The sequence below is a fragment of the Lipophrys pholis genome (genome assembly GCF_963383615.2).
Source record: "Lipophrys pholis genome assembly, chromosome: 5".
Classification (NCBI taxonomy): Eukaryota; Metazoa; Chordata; class Actinopteri; order Blenniiformes; family Blenniidae; genus Lipophrys; species Lipophrys pholis.
In genome coordinates, this window is record NC_137628.1 from 1,975,723 (window position 1) to 1,998,723 (window position 23,001).

The 23,001-nt window shown below is 40.8% G+C and overlaps 3 protein-coding genes across 4 annotated transcripts in view; 1 reads left to right on the forward strand and 2 right to left on the reverse strand.

The window, feature by feature from the left end:
* The window catches only part of LOC308109893 (testis-expressed protein 2-like), a 43,360-nt gene extending 40,283 nt beyond the window's left edge, over positions 1-3,077 (reverse strand). The window contains exons 1-2 of the mRNA XM_080463725.1: positions 2,960-3,077; positions 2,535-2,596 (exon numbers count right to left, since the gene is read on the reverse strand). The gene's annotated coding sequence lies outside the window, so the exon portion shown is untranslated. The remainder of the gene's footprint in view (positions 1-2,534; positions 2,597-2,959) is intronic.
* A 1,283-nt stretch (positions 3,078-4,360) lies between these two features.
* Positions 4,361-7,488, reverse strand: LOC308109484 (myeloid-associated differentiation marker homolog). Its single transcript, XM_080463061.1, has one exon. The coding sequence runs from the start codon at positions 7,200-7,202 to the stop codon at positions 6,324-6,326; it is 879 nt and encodes a 292-aa protein (XP_080319187.1). The 5' UTR covers positions 7,203-7,488; the 3' UTR covers positions 4,361-6,323.
* A 433-nt stretch (positions 7,489-7,921) lies between these two features.
* prf1.8 (perforin 1.8) lies at positions 7,922-22,849 on the forward strand. 2 transcript variants are annotated; one of them, XM_080464227.1, is made up of 3 exons: positions 7,922-8,151; positions 20,564-21,096; positions 21,533-22,849. In XM_080464227.1, the coding sequence occupies exons 2-3, from the start codon at positions 20,564-20,566 to the stop codon at positions 22,695-22,697; spliced, it is 1,698 nt and encodes a 565-aa protein (XP_080320353.1). In that variant the 5' UTR covers positions 7,922-8,151; the 3' UTR covers positions 22,698-22,849. The 2 variants fall into 2 exon arrangements, with proteins under 2 accessions (XP_080320353.1, XP_080320352.1); XM_080464226.1 differs by lacking the exon at positions 7,922-8,151 and adding an exon at positions 15,494-15,782.
* The last annotated feature ends 152 nt before the right edge of the window (positions 22,850-23,001 follow it).

The window sequence follows — 23,001 nt, forward strand, 5'->3', positions numbered from 1 at the left end:
CAAACACCCAGACCTGCATAAGGAGGTCAAAGAACAACAGGTAATAACTTATATACCCATGAAAAAATAGCTCTGGAAAAAAATGTAAGCTATTATAAATATTAGTATTATAAATAAAATATAATAAATAATACAAAACAATATAACATGAAAATATTTTATTTTAGACATTTAATGTTACTGCATAGTAACATACCATTTAAAGACATTGGTCCTACTTAAGACGGGCTGGATCCAATGACATTTTTTGTGTTCTCTTTTTATTTGGAAAAGTATCAAAAAGTATCGAAAGTATCGAACTACATGGTGGTATCGGTATCGATACCAAAATGTTGGTATCGTGGCAACACTACTACAGATTAAAAGACGAGTGTAAATTTAACTAACTACGATGCTTTTGCACTTTTATAGCTGCTCCAGTATCGACGGCTCAGTCGTCGCTCAGACATCAGGACCAGGAAAGTGTTGCATCATTTCCAAGACTGTGATGTCATGCAAATAACTAATAACGACCAGAAGGAGGGGCTGGGTGGTGGTTTTATGGGGCAGAGGGGGTCCGCAACCTTTATGACCAAAAGAGCAAGTTTCACAATATTCCACAAAATAAAATCTATCTGGAGCCGCCAAACATGTAAAAACCATGTACATTTTCAGAAAGGAAGAAAAACACTGAAGAAATTACGACGCAAACAAGAATTTGGGCAAAATTCATAAAGTGTCACAGGTACAATTAGGATTTTTATTGTATTTTTAGGACTTTTTCATGGATTTTCCAGCATTTTGTATATTTTAGGCGCTTCAGCTATTCATTCACAGCCGCTACGTATTTCCTTGTGGTGAAAACAGTTTTAGCTGTACTTTCCTTTCCTTTGTCCTCTTTTTACTTTATTTTGTAACATTGCCCATTTAACTTTTTTCTTTTCTTGGGAAAAAAACCCCAACTATATTCACAATTTTAATGACTTTATTTGCACCATTTTTACAGTGTTTAACATTACTATTATTATTACTATTAGAGTAGTTTTAGCATTTTTTATTCTTTTTGGGGGGGGGGGGGGGGGGGGGGGGGATTCCAGCTATTGTGGCTGTAACATGTTATTTAGCCTGGAGATTGGACCGTTTTTTAAAATGAGTGTGCAAATAAAATAAAAATGTAAGCAAAATTTTTATTTAGGGAATGATTTCCTGAAAATGTCAGGGAGCCACTCCAGAGGGATTGAAGAGCCACATGGCGGTACATCTGTGGGTCAGTGACGTCTTCTGAATCCTGGACAGTTAAAGCAGGTGATGCTTGAAATCCACCCGATTTCCTGTCATTTTGAATGTGGCAGCCTAATTTTTCATCCCGAGCCTTTTTCAATTTGAATGGAAACAACCCAGAGGGGCACAACAGCGGCTCTAGAAAGTAACACAGTTTCCAGACCCGAGGTTTCCATGTGCAGAGGAAGAGTTTCAGCGATCACAGCGTCTCGTTCGGCCCCTCAGTGCCTTTCAGTGCCCACCCTGGTCGAGAGCAAACGCACCGAACGGAAAAGAGTCGTTATGCGTATCAATAAAGCTTGAGGGGACGTGTGTGAAGAAACCTGAAAAACACCTCCGTGTTATTGACTTTGTACAGCCACAGCTTCACGTCTTGTCGCATAATAAACACGTTCCAGGATTTGAATGTAAAACCAAACAAGCCCAAAACCCTGGAGAGGAGAGCAACACAATTCCAATTCCAGGCACCCGCATCAATGTGAACACGGTACGATTCTGATCGAAGTAAGACATCCTCACCCTCACCCTCGAAGCAGGGGTCTCTAACCCTCGGTCCCCGAGGACCCCTGTCCTGCAGGGTTTAGCTCCTCCCAGTTGCAGCACACCTGATTGCAATGAGGGGCTCCTGATTGGGCTTTTTCACAACCTTGGTGATGACATCATCAGTAGATTCAGGTACGCTGAAGCAGGGAGAGAACTAAAATACGTAGGACAGGGGCTCTCCGGGACCGGAGTTGGAGACCCCTGCCTTAAAGAAACTAGAACGGACGCTCGGTAAAGCGCAGACGCCACCTTGCAATTTGACAGCTGATGGTGCATCGCCATGGCAACAAACGCTGATCTCCTTGAGGCGCCTCCCTCATCCACTTCAGCCAGGACACTTTTTGTGATTTATTTGGAAACGGTGAGCCGTTAATGTCCCAAAATCTAATCGATTGGTCCTTGGATGATGACAAATCATCCCCGAAGAGCTCGTGCAATTCAGCTCAATGGTTTATGCCAAAGCAAAGTGGTAAAATACACGCAAACAAACCGATAAATGCATGCAGATAACAACATTTTCCTTCCCCAACCTTCATTGGCGAAGGTAAACGTGTATGCTTTTTCCTGCATTTTCACTTCATATGTGACATTTCTGTGCGGTCTGTATATTTCCAGAGCCTTCCTCTCCTCCTCTTCCTCTCTGGGCATGCAGACTTTGCCCCTCGCGCAGGTCATTTGTAGCTCAGGAAATGGATCGATAATGAGTTCAGATTTACTGGCTAAGTGCTTACCTTGTATCCTCAGTGCCATTCAATCCAGGCTGGGACTGAAGAGTCCAGTTTCACATGTGCTGCTGCTGAGAGAGAGAGAGAGAGAGAGAGAGAGAGAGAGAGAGAGAGAGAGAGAGAGAGAGAGAGAGAGAGAATAACACCAGGAAACCGATGAAAACAGCAGGATTTGAGAGAAGCTGTGTGTTTCTGCTCGACTAAATTAAAGCTGTTTCCTTGTAGAAAAATGATTGTTGTTGTGGGGAATCATGGAAATATTATCGATTCAGGTCAGAAACACACTGTCAGCTGTTTTTACCAACATGTTGAACACAGATTAAAAACTTTACTGAAGGACAGATAGAAGAAGAAAAAAAAAACATTTCAAACTGAATCACGACTTTGTTTAAACGGACTCTGTTAAAGCTGGACTGAGGAAACAGTCTTACCGTGTGAGAGGCTCCATGTGTCCTCCGGGTGAGTCGGAATAAAGCGAAAGTTTGAAGGATCGGAGGAGAAATGTTGCTTCACTTCCACGTCTCGACTCGAGCCACGATCCCTCTCTCCGGCGACATCTGGAGACCAGAGCAGTCGATCCAGAGCGGCCGCCCGCAAGCCTTTCAGCGGCAGCATCGATTTATCAGCGTAGCGACTGAGCGGGTCTGGACGGAGCAGGCAGACGTGAGCAAAGAAACAAAAGTCACAAGTAAACAAGTTTTAACTATCTTCATTTTTTATTTGTTGTAAAATAATCTGCAGGATTAATAACGAGATTACGTTTCAACAAGTTTGAACAATGTTTCTTTTTTATTGTATAATCAATATTAAATAAATACACATTACTAATATTATATTATATTATATTATATTATATTATATTATACAAATATAATCTGATTATAGAATTACAATATATTCTATATTTTTGAATAAAAAATGATGTAAATATACATCTATATTAATATTGTTGTATAATAAATATAATAATCTGCTGGAATTTCAACCTGACTTACATTTCAACAACTTTAAACAATCTTTCTTTCCTTTCTTTTCTTACTTTGCACTTTATATATATATATATATATATATATATATATATATATATATATATATATATATATATATATATATATGGCATTTTTGCTCTTGTCTACTTTTCTTTTTTTTTCGTTTGATGCACAAAAGGAGCAACTCATATGATTTGATTCTATGAACACATGATGACGAATCTATCTATCTATCTATCTGTCTATCTATCTATCTATCGATCGATCTATCTATCTATCTATCTATCTATCTATCTATCTATCTATCTATCTATCTATCTATCTATCTATCTATCTATCTATCTATCTATCTATCTATCTATCTATCTATATTATATAATAAATGATGTGTAGTAACTTTTATGTGGAACCTTTGTGATTTGTGTGAATATCATCAGTGACTTCTTGTTCTTAGTACATTTATGTTGAATCAATAAAGCCATTTTACACCATTAAAGAGAGAAACTGTCTCTAATGTGGTTAAAAGTCGAGTCCTGTGATTGAAGCAGGTTTACATGTAAATGTTCTGTCGCCATCTAGTGTTGATGGATGGAAACAGGCCTCGTCAAACTCCTCCATGTGACTTCAGGGTGTTGAATAACTTCCCGTTTCAGGGTTATTCCTTTAAAGTTAACATAGATGTAGTGCACATGGTGTATTTTTAAATCATCTCAACGATCAGATAACACACAGTATGTATTTTCATAATCACTCTCCTCTTTCTATGTTGTTTTTTCACGATGTGAAACCCTCTTTGATGTTATTTTTTACATTTGTCTTGAGATTAGAAATAGAATATAAAGGTAAAACACTTTAATTGATAATTTGGATGACAGCTGTGAGGCAACAAGGAAACCACGACACCAGAAGTTCTAAGTTAAAGAAAGGCTGCAGATCCTCAAAACAAACAAACATGTCAATTTTCTCAGGTCTGCTGTAGAAGCTAGAAAAACATCGGGTTTCTTTAACAAGTGCAGATATTGAGAGAACCTGAGCGCAGACAGGCAGCGACGCACCAAACATGAGGAATGACTGTTGGTTTAAGTTTTATGAGTTATAAATGTCACATCGTTGTACGCAGACCTCAGTCGGCATCAGTTGATTCCAGTAAGACCAACTCCTCGAACAAACCGTCTTTAAATCTTATTTATTATCCCAGAAAGAGAAATTCTCAGTAAATGTACACAAAATTAGGTTTCACTGACATGATTATAGATTCTTGGTTCGAACCTTTGGAACTTAGTTTCCTTCAGCTGCAATCTTGTAAATCACATTTTAAGACATATCAGAAGTGCAAACTGCTCATCGACCACGACCGCTGCCTCACAACGTGCCCATAAAGAATACTTAATCTGTCACGTAATCCAGGGTAAATAGCCGTGAGAAATGTCACGTCACTCTTTCACATCAGTAAAACTATTCCTGTTTCTCGACCTCAGGGGGAAACTATGGCGGCGGGAGCCCGTAAACTGCTTCACACGTTCTCTCATGAGAATAATCTCACCAAGGAACTGACAAAAAAATCAGCCTGTTCAAAAATACCTGAGTAAAAGTACAGCGTGCTGCAGAGAGTACTGAATGTTTGTTACACGTTAGTCATATGTAATCACATTTGTGAATCACAAGTATTTCAATTTACTTGTATGAAATATCTAATATAGAAACACATTTCTCAAACAAGCAAAACATTTTTAAATCATTGCATGTTTTGGCTACAGATTTAGATTAAACTGATAATTTCTCTGTTCAACCACCTTATTACATTAAAAAAAAATACACAAACATTGTGGGTGTACTCAGTAGCGACCAACGAGTTTACAAGTAGATTACACTGTCAAAATTAAGTATGACGTAAATTATATACCTGAAAAACACCAAAATAGTTCTGAATCACAGCAATGGGAGTAATTGTAATCAAATCATGTCTGCGATGTCAAAATGCCACATAACTCTCTCACATCAGTGAAAAGAGTATTTGAAAATTGTACTTATTGAGGTTAATTGTCATTATTGTTCCCTTTGTTGATCTTCTTTAACAAATACTAATAGATGACAAATGATACTGATAATCATTATACCATAGTATAAATAGTTTAGGCTGTTTTGTCAGTTGTTCCTACACTCATAACATAAAAAAACACATTTTCATGCATTTAGAAAAAAAGATATTGCAATAATATTTGCTTTTGTTTGAAAAAAATCAACAAAAAAAAATCCAATATTTGAATTGCTGCAATTTTTTAATTGTTTGAAGTTGAAGATTAAGTTGAAATTATGAAGAATATAAAAAGGCTTGACATTTTTTAGTTATTCTTTGTTAACGCGCAAGTACTTGAATGGCTCACATTTACAACACTTTCCCCTTGGAAGCTTAATATCTAGATGTTTCCATGCATGTATTGGAACTGTCACACAGTCCAAGGATGAATATAAAAAACAGAACAGAAACACAAAGTTTTATCATAATGAATCCTTGGTGAATTCTCCATGTCAGGATTTGAAGTCGGGGCTGAAAACAAAACATCTTGTGGAGTTCCTCAAGGCTCCGTCCTGGGCCCACTTCTTTTTACCGTCAACACGCTGCCACACGGCTCAGATTTTAGTTTTTTTTAGTTTTTTTTTAACTTGTTGAACAAAAGATAAACACAGTTTTATCATTTTGGCCTCTTTTGGGTGGATGATGTTCTGATTTTAAGATTCAGACAAAGTTTGGTCACTGATCATGCTAATCCTAATCTGTCTGTCTGTCTGTCTGGTTTGAATGTCTTCACACGTGACTGCGGTCACAGAGCAGCTTGATGGAGAAGGCGAGGTCCACGGTGTACGCGAGCAGCGTGATACTGGAAACCACGGTGTCCATGACGACCAACTCGTTGGGCCCCAGGTTTTTCAGTCGCAGTATGTTGGTGAAGCCGATCACTGTGGCCAGCATGCAGAGCAGCACGCCGGTCAGGCTGAATCCGGCCAGAAACCTGTCGAACGGGAGGTAACAGCGGCCGGCGAAGTCGCCCACGATGACGACCACAGTGATGAGAGCCATGAGGAGACAGACGCCGTGAGACACGGCGGACATCCAGAACAGCCACGGTTTCACGCCGCCGGGTATTTCCGTGACCAGCTTCACGGCCAGCGGCATCATCTGACATCCGCCCCAAAGCTGGAGGGTTTTCAGGAGACCCGTCATGCTTCCCATGTAGCCTCGCCGCTCCGGGGCTTGTGTACGAAGCACCAGTGACTCCGTGGTGTAAGCCAGGAAGGTGAGGCAGGAACCGGCTGCCGCCGCCGCCGCTCGCGGCCTCACGTCCTCGCGATTCATGACCATCCAGGGGAAAAGCACCGAGGCGCTGAGGCTCATCAGAGCTCCGAGCGCCGCCACCGTCATGGTGAGGTTCTTCCAGGAAATGGGGATGAGGCTGTGGAACTGGAGGGCGCTGATGGCGTGGATGAGGAGCGAGACGCTGAAGAAGAAGCACCAGACAAACATGCAGAAGACCTTGAAGGTGGTGCGGTAGCGATGCTGGCTCAGTTCTCCAGCAGTCAGCGAGGCCGCCAGGCTGAAGGTGGTGCAGCTGGAGAGGACTTCCCATGTCCGCACCAGGAAGACGGGACTGACAAAGTCTCGCGCCTCCAGAACAATCACAGGCATACCCACCGAGTGGAACCACCGCAATGCAGGATCTGTCCGATCAAATATCTCAGCGTGCGCCTGTAGCAGCTCCTCAACACTCTGATCTCCAGGTTCAGCCGATCAAACCACTGCTTTCAATCCCAAATCTGCAGAAACTTGAAACAGTAATCCAGCAGAATCCATGGAGACAGCCAGCTCACACTAATTTCCAAAAAATTAAAAACAGCGTCACTCGTCAAGTCTTTTTCCGCCCTTTGTTTTCCGGCTCCTCATCTTTTGACATTCTCCTAAACAGTACCAGTGTCTGTGTATTTTGAAGCGGCGCCGCTGTGAAAACAGACCTCGCCTACTTCCTTTCTGAGGTTCAGCTGCACTTTCAGTCTCGCTGGAGGTGCAGAAGACCACAACAAAGAGCGAATGCAAACAAAGCTATCTGCCTCCCTCCGCCAGTTCTCACGAAAAGCTCTTCCTTTTTTCACTCGTCACTCGTGATAAACGACGGCGGGTAGGAAGGTTCTCTGGGATCGTTTGACGTCGTAAAGTGGTGCGTTGGGATGAGATCCATGCAGTCGATGGTTGCAGGTTGAGATTTTCTACATCCTCAGGGGATCACAAGCCGATATTACCGACAGCAGCTGGGTTCCCCTTTTGTTAGACAACAAACCTTGAAATTAGGATCTGAATAAATAAACACTGGAGAAAAGCAGAAGTTACAACTTTACAGAACTGGAAGGTTTGATGAGATGTTGTTTGTCTGGGCGAAGGTACCGGACTTTGTGTGTGTGTGTGTGTGTGTGTGTGTGTGTGTGTGTGTGTGTGTGTGTGTGTGTGGATCGGAGGCGTTGCAGGCTGGTAAACAAGGGAGGCGATCGCCTCCGGCCTCCGGCTGGAAGAGACGCCTGCAGACATCAGTGACCGAACGTCTTCAGCTCCAGAGTACTGCAGAGATCCAGGCCCAGCTTACACGGTAACGTTTGAATGAAAACACATTGTTTGTGTGTTTTGGTTTCAGGAACGTTTCGTGTTTACACGGCAACGTTCTGAAAAGGATGTCCGTTTCCATGGAAACAGCAGGAACACTGAGGGCTGTTTTTGTAATGAAGCCACACACACACGTGCAGGAAAACTGCAGATAATTTAGACCACATCAGTTCAAATTATATTTGAAACATTTATTGTGAAAAGGTTCTGCATGATGCATTGTGGGTAGGGGAGGTTTTAGGCGGTTCAGTGAAGCTTCATTTTGAGCTCCTTCAGGAACCGATCCAGCAACGCCTTCCCAGGTTTCTGATGCTGAACTTGGTCAGATTGGCCTTAAAACATTCCATATGATCCTAACAGCCTCAGAAAAGACTTTTTATTCATGTTCAAACGGCCAAAATCATGCAGATATTTACATATATAAAACAATATTATTACTACATAAAGATAATTCTATGACTATTGCATATTGGAGAAGGAATAGTGTAAGTGGCCACTTACAGTATTGTTTTTGTTTTGTTCTCATTCATGTTCTGGGGTTCACCCCGCCGACAATTCATGTTTCCGCGGTGTAACTTGCCTACAAATTGTGACGTCACACGCGGGTTTTGACAGTTGACGCACACCGAGACTGACGGGCCTTGACAGCAGCGCGCAAGGAGCGACTGCTATAAAAACAATATAGGTATGTAAAACCCAAAAGACGTCACAGAAACTCGGTAAATTAAACTGTGACATACATGCGTTGCCCTGTGGTTTTTGCACAAGGCCAACTCGGTTGGAGCATTGGGGGTCACTGAGGACACGAGGACTCGGTAGGCCAAGCGAGGCGTGTGCAATTACAGCGCGTCTTTATGTTTGTGTGTTATTATGAGTCGGGCACTGTGTATTACTGTTAGAATGAATTGTAATGAATTACATTGAAATGTAATGAAATAAGTGAACTGATGTACTTTTTGTTCATAATATGCTGCTGGTGCATGGTGCACGGTGCACGGTGCACGGTGCTGGTGCACGGTGCACGGTGCTGGTGCACGGTGCCTGTTCTCAGGAACAATGAAAGAAAATGAAAAAATAAACGTTTGCACCCGTCGAGCTCCAAGCTTTCTTCTTGATGCCAAGGGCAGCAACAGATGGGATTAGATACGTCTTATTTCTTCGAGATATGAGATGTATTTATGTATATGTGTGTATTTTCCAAATATATTTTCATGAAATGGAACTTCAATTATATTATCAGTAATGGATTTATATATGAATTTCTAAATGTATTAATATGTGTGTAGGCGTGTATATATGATTGCACACATGTGAAAACAAATCTTACATGTCTGAAATGAATTACTAAGAAAATGAAGGAGGAGCGAGCTGCAGAGAGAAAGAGAGCGTTGTTATAGATCGACTAATGAAGGTCTTATCAACACCAACATCCTGGAGACCCTGAAGCTCCAAACAATCATCCTTTATTGGCTTCATCGTCTGAGAAACCAGTGAGATCCTTCAAGGATTCGAGGCAAAGTCTCAGGACTTCCTGATACGGACATGAAGGAAATGTACGTTTTCATCAGCAGTACGCTGTAAATCTTTCAGTAGCTGTTTGTACACATGCCTGGGAACGCTTCAATCTCCTCCAAACATCTGAACGGCTGCATGTTCCTGCAGCGGGAAGCTTCACACTGTGTTGGTTTGTTGTCACAGAGAATATATGAACGTGTTCCTGGTATTTCCACATGCACAATGAGCCTCCAGCCAATCACACGCTGCCTCTGAGCCTTGGCACACCTGCAGTCTGTTATTTATAGACATCAACCCCCCCCCCCCCCCCCCCCCCCCGAAACACAGACTCAACCTCAAAACTGCCTCATTTAATGGAAGGAAGAAGATGCGAAGACACCAGCAGTGACAAGTACCGGCTTTGAAGTGTCAGGTTTTCACTGGGACATGGATCAATAACTGATCAGATGGAATCAGTTATCTCCTTTACACACTCTTGTCACAGTTAAATATTATATAAAGTTTCTACTTGGGCAAAATTAAAAACACCAAATGAAACACAACAATTAAGAAACGCTTATAAACTCTCCAGGAAAACCCAAACAGGACATTTCAAGTTGAACAATGCTCGATAAAAATACATTTCTATTGTTACTGTGTCAGTAGTGCCCTCCAGTGGAATCAAGGCGCACTGCAGGTCTGCTGCAGTCCCAGACAATGTGAGAAAAAATCTTCTGAGGAGATTCAGCTGCAGCAAGAGGTTTTTAATTAAAGTTAATTTAAGTGTAAACTTCATCACATCAATAAGAATCTCAATATCCACCTGGAATCATCAGATTTTTGTGTTATAATGATCATGAATCAAATTTTTTATTTTTTTTATCATCAATCGGACAAACTGCAGCTGTGACCGACGACGACACAGAGAAAAAAAACAATCTGACGTGAGCGAGCAGAGCAGATGGAGGGAAGCAAAACTCCATTTAAACAGGAAGAAACTGCAGAACCAGAGTCTGAGGAGGAGACTGTGCTGTTCTGGTTGGAGGTTAGAGGACAGGAGGAGAGAAAAGGACCGGCAGACAGACTGTGGGTCGGGGTTCAAGGATTCTCTATTCAAATGAACAAATAATAAATAATAAATCTAGTAGCTGCAGATGGATGGACTGATGTTTGCATGCGATGCTCTGATGTCTTTGGCCATCGGACTCTTCATCAGCTGGGACCCTGTCAGACTCTGTACCTCAGAGTTGGAACCGAGAAAACCTCAAACATCCACACAATTGTGGTTACCTGTCTGCATCTTGTTCTTTTTTATCTTTTATGGGAACATTTTGTAAAAGTGGAAGAGTGTGTTGACTGACTCGTCGGTCAGGAAACAGTCGAAGGTTGTTTTGTCGTGACGTCTTTCACCTGCGTGAGGAGAAGCAGGAAACTGGGCGACGGGTTAAACAGACGCAGACAAACACTTTGTGGCTGAGACGGACAACAGCGCCACTGTTGAATATACAACTCCATTATTATTCTTTTACTTGCTATAGACAGACATCGTTCTGATTACAGCCTGTGCAGGAATTCCAATGTACAATGCTAAATACACAGTATTCACATTTTGAGAAAATAAAACACAGAACTAAAGAATTCTCATGCAGACGTCAGAATGATTGTGTGAACCTCTGGTTTTTTCTTGATTTATTTAATCAAATGCCCAGAACTTGCAAACATGAGCTCATATTTAAGCTTCCTGTTTTCAAGAACAGCCCGAGTGTGTGGAACAACGTGTGAAACCAAAGATCAAGTGTGTGACTATGACACTGATCGTTGATGAGGTGTTGCTCAGTCGGCAAATCTATCCGATAAAGCCCCAATTCAAACAACATCGTGGAAAAGTAGCTCAAAGAAAAGCTGCTAAGAACCGTTGCAGGCTCGGTACTTTGAGGCAGAATCAGGCTGCGTCAGTGGGAGGCTTCTGCAAACCTGCAGCAGCGACTGGAAGCACAGGAAGCTTCGCTCTCCAAATGATTTTCACCTGAAATGAAACTTTCGGTCTGTTTTTGTCTGATATTTTTTTCACCCTTCTACCTCAGGGTTATAATACCGACACGCACAGAAATGAATCTGAGTGCAACTTAACCTGGAATAAGGGGGGGGGGGGGGGGGGGTCAGAAGGTGGAGAAAACACAGAATATTTCACGAAGCCAGAGTTGAACCAGGAATTTCCTCGCTGTGACTGCAACCCTCACGCCACTCACGGCCTGATCTCGTGATCAGACGGCCCCGTGCATTATCCCAATTTGGTCCATAAATGTTAGCCAGTATTATTGGTGTATTAAAAAGCTTAGCCAGTACAACAATATATCTGCCATTAGCATCTGATACTACTTCAGAGTGTTCAAAAGGAATCCCTTTCCTAATTAAAATTGCTGTTCCCCTTGCTTTATGGTTAAAACGTGAGTGATATATTTGTCCAATCCACTTACAATTTAGTCTTTTTTGAGCGTTGATATTTAAATGTGTCTCCTGTAGCAGCATCACACCAGGTTTTAGTGATTTCAGACGACTAAATATTTTGCTCCCTTTGACATTCCAGCTGACGAGCAAAATTGCTCCTTGTTGAGTGTTTACATTATACAGAGTCATAATGCAATAGTTTGTAATGAACCGGTCCTGCATGTTGGCTATATCGGAGTACTTTAGTGTATGTTTGAGTCAAACCGTTAACCACAAATGAACCCAAAAGAAAACAGGCAGAAAAACCCAGACAGACCCGTTACCAACCTGGACTGGTCGTCCTTAACCCTGAGACTGCCCCGACAACTCTCCTCACTCTTCTAAGCATATCACACGTCTATAATAACTTGAACTCTTACACAAACTCTGCTGAGGCATATAATATATAATAGGGCTCTTCTGTCATTGTTGCATGTGTGCTGGCACTTCCAGTATTTGGTCACAGGCTGTTAAGATTTTCAACACTTTTACAGTTGGAAGATATCAAATAAAACTAGTTCTAATCGTGATGGTTGGTCTTCTCCGGTTGAATGTTCCCAAGTCCCTCTTCCACTCCAATCAGTGTGCAGTTATCTCGTCGCTGCCGGGACTCCGAGTCTTCGGTCCTCTCTGTCAACCGGGCAACTTGTGTAGGCAGGGCGTCAACGTTAGCTTGGAGCGCTACAACCCGGTTAGCCTGGCGGTTAGCCTCCTCCTCCAGATCGTCCCTGGGAGTTGTGAATGTGGCGTTTTCTTTCTGTACTCCTTCAATTACCTTCGTAAACTCTGCGCGCACGTTCATGATTTCTCTACTTAAATCACTCGCCAGGGTGTCTATTTTCTTGTGCAGTTCGCCTGCCGCCGCCATCCCAGACGAGTCGATCTTGGCGAGCACGCTCTGCTCCGTTTGCTCTGAGGCAGCCATGACTGCGTCGACATCCGACCCCGACCCTGCTTCCGCGGGCGGAGCCATATCAAGCGAGTCCGAGGTGTCCGGCCCTGGCTTCGGTTTTTGAGATCTGGGCCTTATAGGCAGTTTTGAGTTCAAAAACAAAATACAAAACACGACTAACTCGAGGGATTTGGTTCTTTAGAGACACGTTCGCACCGAGAAAGACGAGAAGGAGAGGAGGAATATTGAGTAAATGTTCAAACTAAGCAGAGCTCACAAAAACACGTCTTCACATGTTGCTGCTCACTCGGAATAAACTACTTTAACACACTCCACAGCCGCTGCTACACTATTACTACACTTTTTCTGGCAGGCCGGGTTAGTTAGAGCGTACAAGTAAACAAAGGCTGAGGTACAGAGACACTTCAGACACGGAGCAGGTCTGTGAAGAAGCTGGAGTTAACTGGTGGATTACACCCAGACACAGCTGCTGAGAGCGGCTCGGTAAAGTTCCGGCATCAGTAACTCTTTAACGAAACGTCAACAACACACTAACGGCGCCTCTATCCCATCGATGTGAGGTAGGCAATATGCTACAAGCTCATTTTTGTCAAAAGTAATTTTCTTTGGAGCAGCAGAAACAAGATTGTTCTGCGGCCGTGTGACCAGGGAGCAGGGATCGTCTGCAAATTACGAACTGCTGCAAAAGCAAAGACGAATACCACAAACATACCTGATAACGTGACTGGTATTCACTGCAGTGTCCCCAAAATCACTGCAGCCTTCACTTGAACACACTACAACACTTGGTTTGATCGTGATATATGGTTTGTGGTGTCTGTCTTCACTGTTGTAGCGGATTTGCAATTTGCAGACGGTCCCTTCACATTTGTGTTGCTGAGGAGATGAAGTTATTCCTGTAGATGCCGTGAATCCACGCCTTTCTGACTGCTGTCTAACTTTTGTATTTCCATATGGAAATGTATCATCCATTGTTTATATATTTCACTTTAAGTCCTTTCGTGTCCGTGTGAGAGACGGAGTCTGTTTGTAAGCCTGATTTCTATGATGTGGCTCTTCGTAGTACCACTGTCATTTTTGTGTCTCGTGGTCTCTGCCTGGTCGGCCTCCCCCGCACTAAATGGTTTAGGCGCAAAATACGAATCAGTACGATGGGCTGCACAATGGAGTTGCTGAATAGAATAATGCAGGAGAGAAGATTGACGGAGAAAAGCTCTCATCCAGAACTAACAAAACTTGGTTTCCCATGGTGACTTTTCTGTCGCCTCAATGTCCAAACTAATCGAAGCGACTCTGCTGAGAAGTTAAACTTCCCTATTCGAGGAAACGAGCAGTGCGACCACACGAGACTGTGAGCGGGAGACTGAATGAAGGTGTGATGTTTCTGTGTTTGAACCAGTTAAGATCTTAAAACTGTTTCCTCTTGTTCTGCTTTTATGTCCGACGCTTCTTCTCATGATGATGTTTATCATTCATCACTGTCGTCTTTATTCTACTTCAATAAAATCCTGCATGAACAGTTAAAAGGTCCCCTAAGCTTTGCGCACAGATGCAGAAAAGTTACAGAACACATCAGGTATTAAGTCTGTTTTATATGTTCCTCATTCATACACAAGGTGTACTTCTGGGGTGTCAAACATGAGGGCTGCGTTCCAAAACCGGCCCGCAAGAGGCTCAAGGCCACGCTGTGCGAGTGAGTTTGTAAAAACACCCAGAATGCAACAGTAATAGGAGAAGTTCTCCGGACTTTTCTCTGTATTTTGCACCAGAAGGTTTCATTAAAATCGTCTTCATGTTCAGATTGAAGTCATTTTTTTTTTTGAGTAAATAAGATAAATTAAGAGAAAATAATGATAATCTAAGAGGACTGGGTGTCTTTGAAAGATAAAGGTGTGTTTCATTTTTTTCATATTATGGAATGGGATTATCGGTGATTTGAAATGACGAGATCTCTGAGGTTTCAAAAAACATTGAAAGGTAAAATAATTCAGGATTAGAATGTGAAATGACTGACATGAAATGATTAAGAAGAATAACTTGGATTCATTTTTAGTTTTTTTCTGCTTTTGAGTTACTTTTTTGCCGGGTTATTTTAAGGATTGTACAAGATGGGCAACAATAGGCCTTGGCTTCAGGCGGTTCACTGTTAGTTGTAGTGCAAGAATGTACAATAATACTTTGTGAGATGAATGTACACGATTCAAATTTTGTATAGTAGGTTGTTACCGAAATAAACCATCCATTCATTCATTTATAATTGTTTGGTTGTATAGTTATTTTCATCACCTATACATGTTTCCAGTGTGAGTGAACGAACCTGAAAATGCTTCTAATGTGATCGAGAGCCGACCGTAGGAAGGGGGAAGTGTGTCTCCACCAGCGTTCAGCTGCACTGTAATGATGATTTAATGGATAAAGCTCAGTTTTTAAAACCAGCAAAGTGTGTTTTACAATCCAGAAGGGACTGACCTTGGCTGTGCATTTCAAAAACAACTCTATTTTTTTTTGCATGAATGCTCAGATAAGTTCCAGTTCCTCTCTGTGGTCTTTTTAAAAAAGGGCGTGAAGGGAGTAGAATGGACATTTTAATCAGGTGTGACTTTAGTGGTCGGAAGCAGAGGAGTGGAAACGATTGACCGATTGAATCTCCACCTCCACATGAGTGATATTTTACATGTTGGATGTTGGAGGTTGGTGAACACAGTCTGCTGGGAACAGACAAGGTAAGAACTCTCTGTCTATTATCTTTATCATATCAATGCTTATCACATCAAATCTCCCAATTCCCGTTTATTCAATCTGTTTGTCACCTGGATATGAAAGATAATAAACACAGTAGTTATGTTGTGATGAAATGAACAACCAGAAATTCTGATTTCTTCTTGTTTTTCCTTTATTTTCAGCTATTTTGGTTTTTATCATTTTTTTGGTGTCATTTCATTATCATCTGCTGTTTAATATCAGGGTTTTTTTTTTCCGACAAATGAATTATTTGATGCTTTAGATTCAGTTTTTTTCTTTATTCATTTCCGAAGATGTACCAAAAAAAAAAAAAAAGAAGAAAGAAGGACAGAGAGACAATCCTTCAAATGAGTAATCCGGAGATCACCGGATACACGCTTCAATTTTTATATATATATATATATATATATATATATATATATATATATATATATATATATTTTATATTTGAAAAGCAGTAGGAGGAAGTATAACTTTTTTCAATCCTACCCCTTTACATCTTTATCTTTGCAAATCACACAAAAATATTTTATTATATATTTTAATTTTTCTTAATTTACATCAATGTTGTTCTATCCTACATCCTAATTTACAAAAACAGTGATGACTTATCCAGATTGTTTTCCCTCCACCAATCAACAGTGCAACACCACATCCCACAAGCCCTTGCTCTCATGGCAAAACCTTGTACCGCTCCAGAATCAGCTCTTATCAGTTCTATCTATGTATGTATGTATTTATGTCTATCTATCTATCTATCTATCTATCTATCTATCTATCTATCTATCTATCTATCTATCTATCTATCTATCTATCTATCTATCTATATGTGTGTGTATATATATATATATATATATATATATATATATATATATATAAACTGGATTAAGTTTGATAATTGTTTATCCTCTATACATCATTTATTCAATGATTTTACACCACGGATGCTGATACAGAGGTTTTAAGAGACGTTACGAGTTTTTAACAGTAATTTTCCCGTGAAGTCGTAACTATTTTCTTTCTCACTGAACATTTTCTGAATGTTGCCCGGCAGCAAGTTGTTCTTTGATTCTTTGAAAAGTATTTGGATCGATTTGAACTTGATAAGCCCAGCGGGATTTAAAAGTTTTTGACTGTAAGATCAGTGAATTGGTGTGATCAGAAAAGCCAACATTGTGTCTGATTCTTATTGCTCTTTTATGTAAGATAATGAGTCTTTGTAATGAATTTGCACAAGCGTTTCCCCAGACCTCCACACCATAAGTTTTCTAACAGATCCTTTGCTTTGGCAGGACTGAGATGCTTCGTGATACTTTGTTTTGGATGTTTTATGTTTTTTGTTTTTTTAGGATTCGAGCAAATTTTGTCATCAATTTGGTTTGATTCACTCTTTCAATATCTACCCTCTCTATCTGTACCTGTTTCTAATTATTTCTTTTATATTTACAGAAATATAATGATATGTTATTTTTGTCAAACCATACATTTTTCTATTTTTTCTTTTTTTAGCTCTGAGATGATTAGATCCAAACGTTGCTGGAAATCCTCCACCAGTTCCTAAAATGTTTGTGTCATCTGCAAATAATACACATTTTACAAGTTCAGAAACTTTACAAATGTCATTAATGTACATTATAAACAATTGAGGTCCTAACACTGACCCCTGGGGTACTCCTCACGCAATCTCTAAATAATCTGAGAGACAGTCTCCATCTTCACAAACTGTTTCCTGTTCCCTAAATAACTTTTTACCCAATTTAATACAACTCCTCTAAATCCATACTGCTCCAGTTTCTTCATTAATATATTATGATTTATTGTCTGTTTTTTTTTTTTTTTTTTTAAGTCAACGAAAACTCCAGCTGCAATTCTTTTAAAATTGTATATAAAATTTGCAATTTCTTCAATGAGTTCAGTTAATGCTAATGATGTGGATCCATATATCCATATTCTTGTCATCGAAGAGTTTTTCAAGTATTTTAGAGAATCGTGGGAGAAGAGAAACAGGTCTGTAGTTTGTGAAATGGTGCCTGTCGCCGTTCTTGTATAGCGGAATAACTTTTTTCCTTTTAGTAGGAAACTGTCCTGTTTGAAATGATGAGTTAAAGTTGTAAGTTTGGAAATACCTAGAAAGACCTTTTTTAGTATCAATATATTGATTTCATCACAGGCAGTGGATGTTTTGTTTTTACATTTATTAACCGTTTCTATTATGTATTTTTCATCAGTCGCATTGAGAGATATAGAATTCTGGTTCTTTCCATTAGTACCTCGTCACTTTGGTCTGTTATTGGAGGAGCAATTTTATTAGCCAGGTTTTCTCCAACATTAACAAAAAAGTCCTTAAACTTATTCACCACCTGATCCAAGTTAACATATTGATATAATTTTCAATCAAATATTTTGGGTAGTTGTCCTTGGTGGGAGCTTGTCAAATAATACTATTTAGTACTTTTCATATACCTCTGGTATCTGCTTTATTATTAATATCTATTATTTTGGTATAATAATCATTTTTGAATGTTCTCATAATATTAGTTAACATATTTCTACATTCCCTCCTTGTATTTATTTTCTGCCTCTTTTATTCTATATTTTATAAATTCTCTGTATACGGTATTTTTCTTTTCACATGCATTTTTAACCTCTTTGTCATCCATTGATTATCTTTATATTTTCCTTCCCTGCTATATTTTATAATTGGACAGTGTTTATCATATGATAGCTTAAATATCATGAAGCAGTTCCCAGTCATATGGTTGTAACTCGTTTCTTAGTTTATCCGAGGATTCCTCAGTTTTGACTCTTTTGTGATGACGTTCATTGTCTGTTTCAATATTTCTGTCGTCGTTATTGTAAATAGTGAAAACTGGCAGGTGATCAATGATATCATTGACTGATAGTCGACTCACCTTGATCTTATCAATAACATTTCTAAGTACATTAACAATAAAAGTCACAGAATGGTAGTGATCCTGCTGGGTGTGGTGATTTTAGAAATGAAATTACAACTGTGGATTGTATTTATGAAATCTTCTGTCTTTTGTTGTTTGTTTGGATTTAGCAAATCAATGTTGAAAGATATTCCTCCATCCATTCATGAACTGAGTCTACGTTTGACTTTGGGGCTCTATATATGCAACTCACAATGATATATCTCTTATTCTCCAATCAATATTTCTACAGTTATACATTCTAAGACATTTCCCACCACTGTTGATATTTTTCCACCACCTTAAATTGAAGAATTCTCTCTACACATAAAGCCACCCCACCCCTAACCTGTTGTTTGGTTGTGTAGACCATCTCCAAGCCATCCATAACAAAATCCAATCAGGTCTCCCATGCTGCGATAATATTAAAAGGACATTTGAAATGGCTTAATAAATATTTCATATTTTGAAAGGTGGCATACGGGTTTCTACTATTGTTTTTGTCATTTTATGATTTTATTTTCCTCATTTATTTTTCTTCCAGGTTAGGGTTGGGTTTTTTTATTCAACTTTTTTTCTCTAAAGTTAAACATTTTTACTAAATTCACCTTTGAAATGACTTTTTTTGTATTTTTGGTTTCTTTGTCCTTCTATTAGGTCAATGTAATGAAGTACTTTTGATTTTGCTGCATGAAAAGTGTTAGGAAAAGACTAAACTTTGATCAATTGATTGATTTTTCTATATTTTTATATTATATTTTTCTATAAGTCTATATTTAGGTATTTTTCAAATGTCTTCCTAACCAACAAGATGAATTAACAGCGATAACAGATGACGTTAAAAAAAAAAAAAGTTTTTAAAAAAAGATGCATATTTTTCAAAACGCAAAACTTCTCCTCGAATGAAAAATTGCAGTTAATGTGTGTTTTTTTTCCAAAGGTTTACCTGCAGACCAGCTGAGCAGTTTTGGCCTGTAGAGGCAGTTTTTGGTGTAATTTTGTAGTTTATCAAAAATGAAATAATAACAAAAAAAGATGATAATAAAACATTATATTGATCAAAATCCGAGCTTTGTGTGACATAAAAAGAAAATGCTGCAACTTCTAATTATGTGACTAAGATGAGACTGTTGAAGTCATGAGTGGTAAACTTAGCATTTGTGTGATCTTATCAAAGAATAAACATTTTCATCACATATACTCTACACCACAATAAAGAAAAACTTTACAATTTTAATTTGAAGGTTAACATTGCATTATTTTACCAGTCAGCTTCACTCAGGATGAATTTGAGCTGTTTGGGGCCCCTGAACTAACATGTGTTTTGTACTCCTGGTTTAAATACAGATTACATTTTCCATATCATTTATTATCCATATAAAGTTAAAATGAGTTAAAATTATGTCCCAATAGTTAAGGACTTCACTGGATTTCTGTAAACAAACATTCCAAAAAAGTTCAGCATGAACTGCACGTGGTTCTGCCAAGTGTATTGATTGGATTATAATCCTAAAGTGCTCCGACTCAGAAAATAAGTTGCTTTTCCAAAGAGCAAAATCCTAAAGCACAAGAGCATGTTGAGTTTAAGGATTAAGGAAAGCCAAACTTGCTAAAAGTTGAATCGTAATGAATCGTTAAAAAAGGGAGAAATTCCAGGAATCTCACACAAACGTAATATAAAGAGAAATAAAATTGCTCCACGATGAGACCACCATCTTAACACTTCACGCATGTTTTCCGTGATTATTGTGACTGAGCAGTGGAATCCATTCGCTCATTGCGAGCGACAGACGGTGACGGGTGACCTGCTGGTTCTGTGTCTCCTGCAGATGGCGTTGCTGTGCTACGTCCTGCTGGTGTGCTGGGCGTGGACCAGCCCGTGTCTCACCTCCAGCGCCGGCTTTCCGGGAACTCCTCAGGAGTGTAAGCAGGCTCGATTCATTCCCGGCTACAACCTGGGCGGCGAAGGCTTCGACATCGTCACCATGAAGAGGAAAGGCGCCTACGTCATCAACACCGAAAAGTGGAAGCAGGGAAACGACAGCTGCAGGTTGTATAACAACGTCTACATGAACAACGAGAAGCAGAAGGTCCCGGTGGCCATGACGGACTGGAGGACCCTCCCCAAGTGCAGCCTGAAGGTTTCCAGTTCGAAGTACAATTCTGTTGAGGCTTTGGTCAACAGTTCCACCTCGTCTGTCTCCAACAACTGGAAGATCGGCCTGAACGTTGAGTACAAGAACGTCGCTGCTGGACTGACGCTGGGCGGGTCCCACTCCAGAGAGGCAGCCTTCGCCGTTCCGAAGTCCAAACAAGACCGCTACGAATTCTTCCGTCACTCCGTCCACTGTAGCTTCTACAGGTGAGTATCGACAATGTTCCATAGTTATGGGCGATAATCATGTATTCATGTTCAGGGCTGCTCGTTGGCGGTGTGATGTGCACTCCAGTCTCACAGTGAGAAGTTTGTGGTCCACGTCTCTTTTCTTCCTCTACAATCCAATAACTGACTGTTATTGTCTTTCTGTGTCAGTCCAGTAAAGGACCATCCGTTCATCCGTCCATTTCTATGTATATAGCACCTAATATACTTCAACAACTGGTTTTTTTGGTTGAACTCTTGCGTTTCTGTTTCATTATTTGAAAAATAACTTTTTTAAAAATCATGCTCATGGAGAACATGCAGAATCTTAAAAGAATCCAATGTGGTGTTCTCGCTGTGAGGCGCCAATGCAAAACACTACACAACACAAAGTTTTGTGAAACACTGAACCGATGGTGTGTTTTCCACTCCACAGTTACCGAACGGCAACAAATCCTCCCTTGAGTCCCGACTTTGAATCGGCCCTGAACGCCATTTCTCCCAGTGACCCGACAAGAGAAATGCTGTATCGCAATCTGATCGACATCTACGGGACGCACTACATCACCCAGGTGTCTCTGGGAGGAGAAATCAAGGCCACCACCGCCGTGCGGACCTGCGAGGCGACTCTCAACGGCGTGTCGACGACAGAAATCGAGGACTGTTTATCAGTCGAAGCCTCGCTTCACTTCGCCCGCACCGCTAGCATTAACTCCATGGTAAACCACTGCCGGGCCAAGAAGGCCAAGCAGGGCCACTCCCTGAGCTTCAGCTCTATGTATAATGAGCGGATCTCAGAGGCGATCGGAGGGAACATTGAGGGAACCGACGTCCTCTTCCAGCAAGATTTGAGTAACTCTGACATCGGTAGCTGGATGAGCTCCCTGCAGACCACCCCCGACGTGATCCGATACAACCTGAAGCCCCTCCACACCATCCTGCCCAGTAGCCATCCCGCCTGGGCCCCGCTGAAGACAGAGATCGAGAAGCACATCGTGAAAAACGCAGTGTTGCAAAAATGCTCAGAATCCTGTAAGATTGGGGCTCGGTCCAACAAAAGAGAACCGTGTGCTTGCGTCTGTTCCAACATCCACAACATGAAGTCCAACTGCTGCCCGGCTGGGAAAGGCTTCGCCACCCTGAAGGTGTTCAAGCTCTATGCGCGGGATCTCTACGGAGACAGGTTCACCCAGACAGACGCTTCAGTCCAGGTTCAATACGGTGACGAGATCAAACGCACCCGCGAGATCAGCAACAATGACAATCCCACCTGGTCGGAGACGTTTGTGTTCAACCCGATCCAGATGAACATGAAGGACAGACTCAACTTCAAGGTTTATGACGCTGACCTCTCCTGGAACAGCGACCTGCTCGGAGTGTGTTCGTTCGACATCAGGCGAGGACGCGTGAGCAGCACCTGCATGTTCGACTACGGTACCTTCTTCTTCACTTACGAGGTGGAGTGCGCTCCCAGTCTGGGAGGTGACCAGTGTCAGGAGCACCAACCTTCGCCCATGAGCGCTTCTCTGGCCAACGACTTCTACTCCAGAAATGGAGTCCTGATGGGAGAGTCATCGAACGATCGGGCAAGGAAAGGGTGATGAGGGAATGAGAATTCCATTCTATTTTCTGTTCAGCATTCACATCATCGTCGATGATGCATTTCTTTCTGAGAGCGTCCATTTATAATCCACTGCATATCTTCCCTTTTTGTTTATTACTCCAGCTCACAATAAAGCATCAGCAAAGACAACATGTGGTCTGTTTGATTTCTAGTTATTTGTTTGCTTTTCTTCTTCTTCCCCCTTGTCCTGTTTGGCAGCTTGAGCAAACACTTTTATGTTATTGAGATCCTCCCGGTGTCAGAACAGTGTGGGGATTTATGGTTGGTTATTTTGCGTTAAA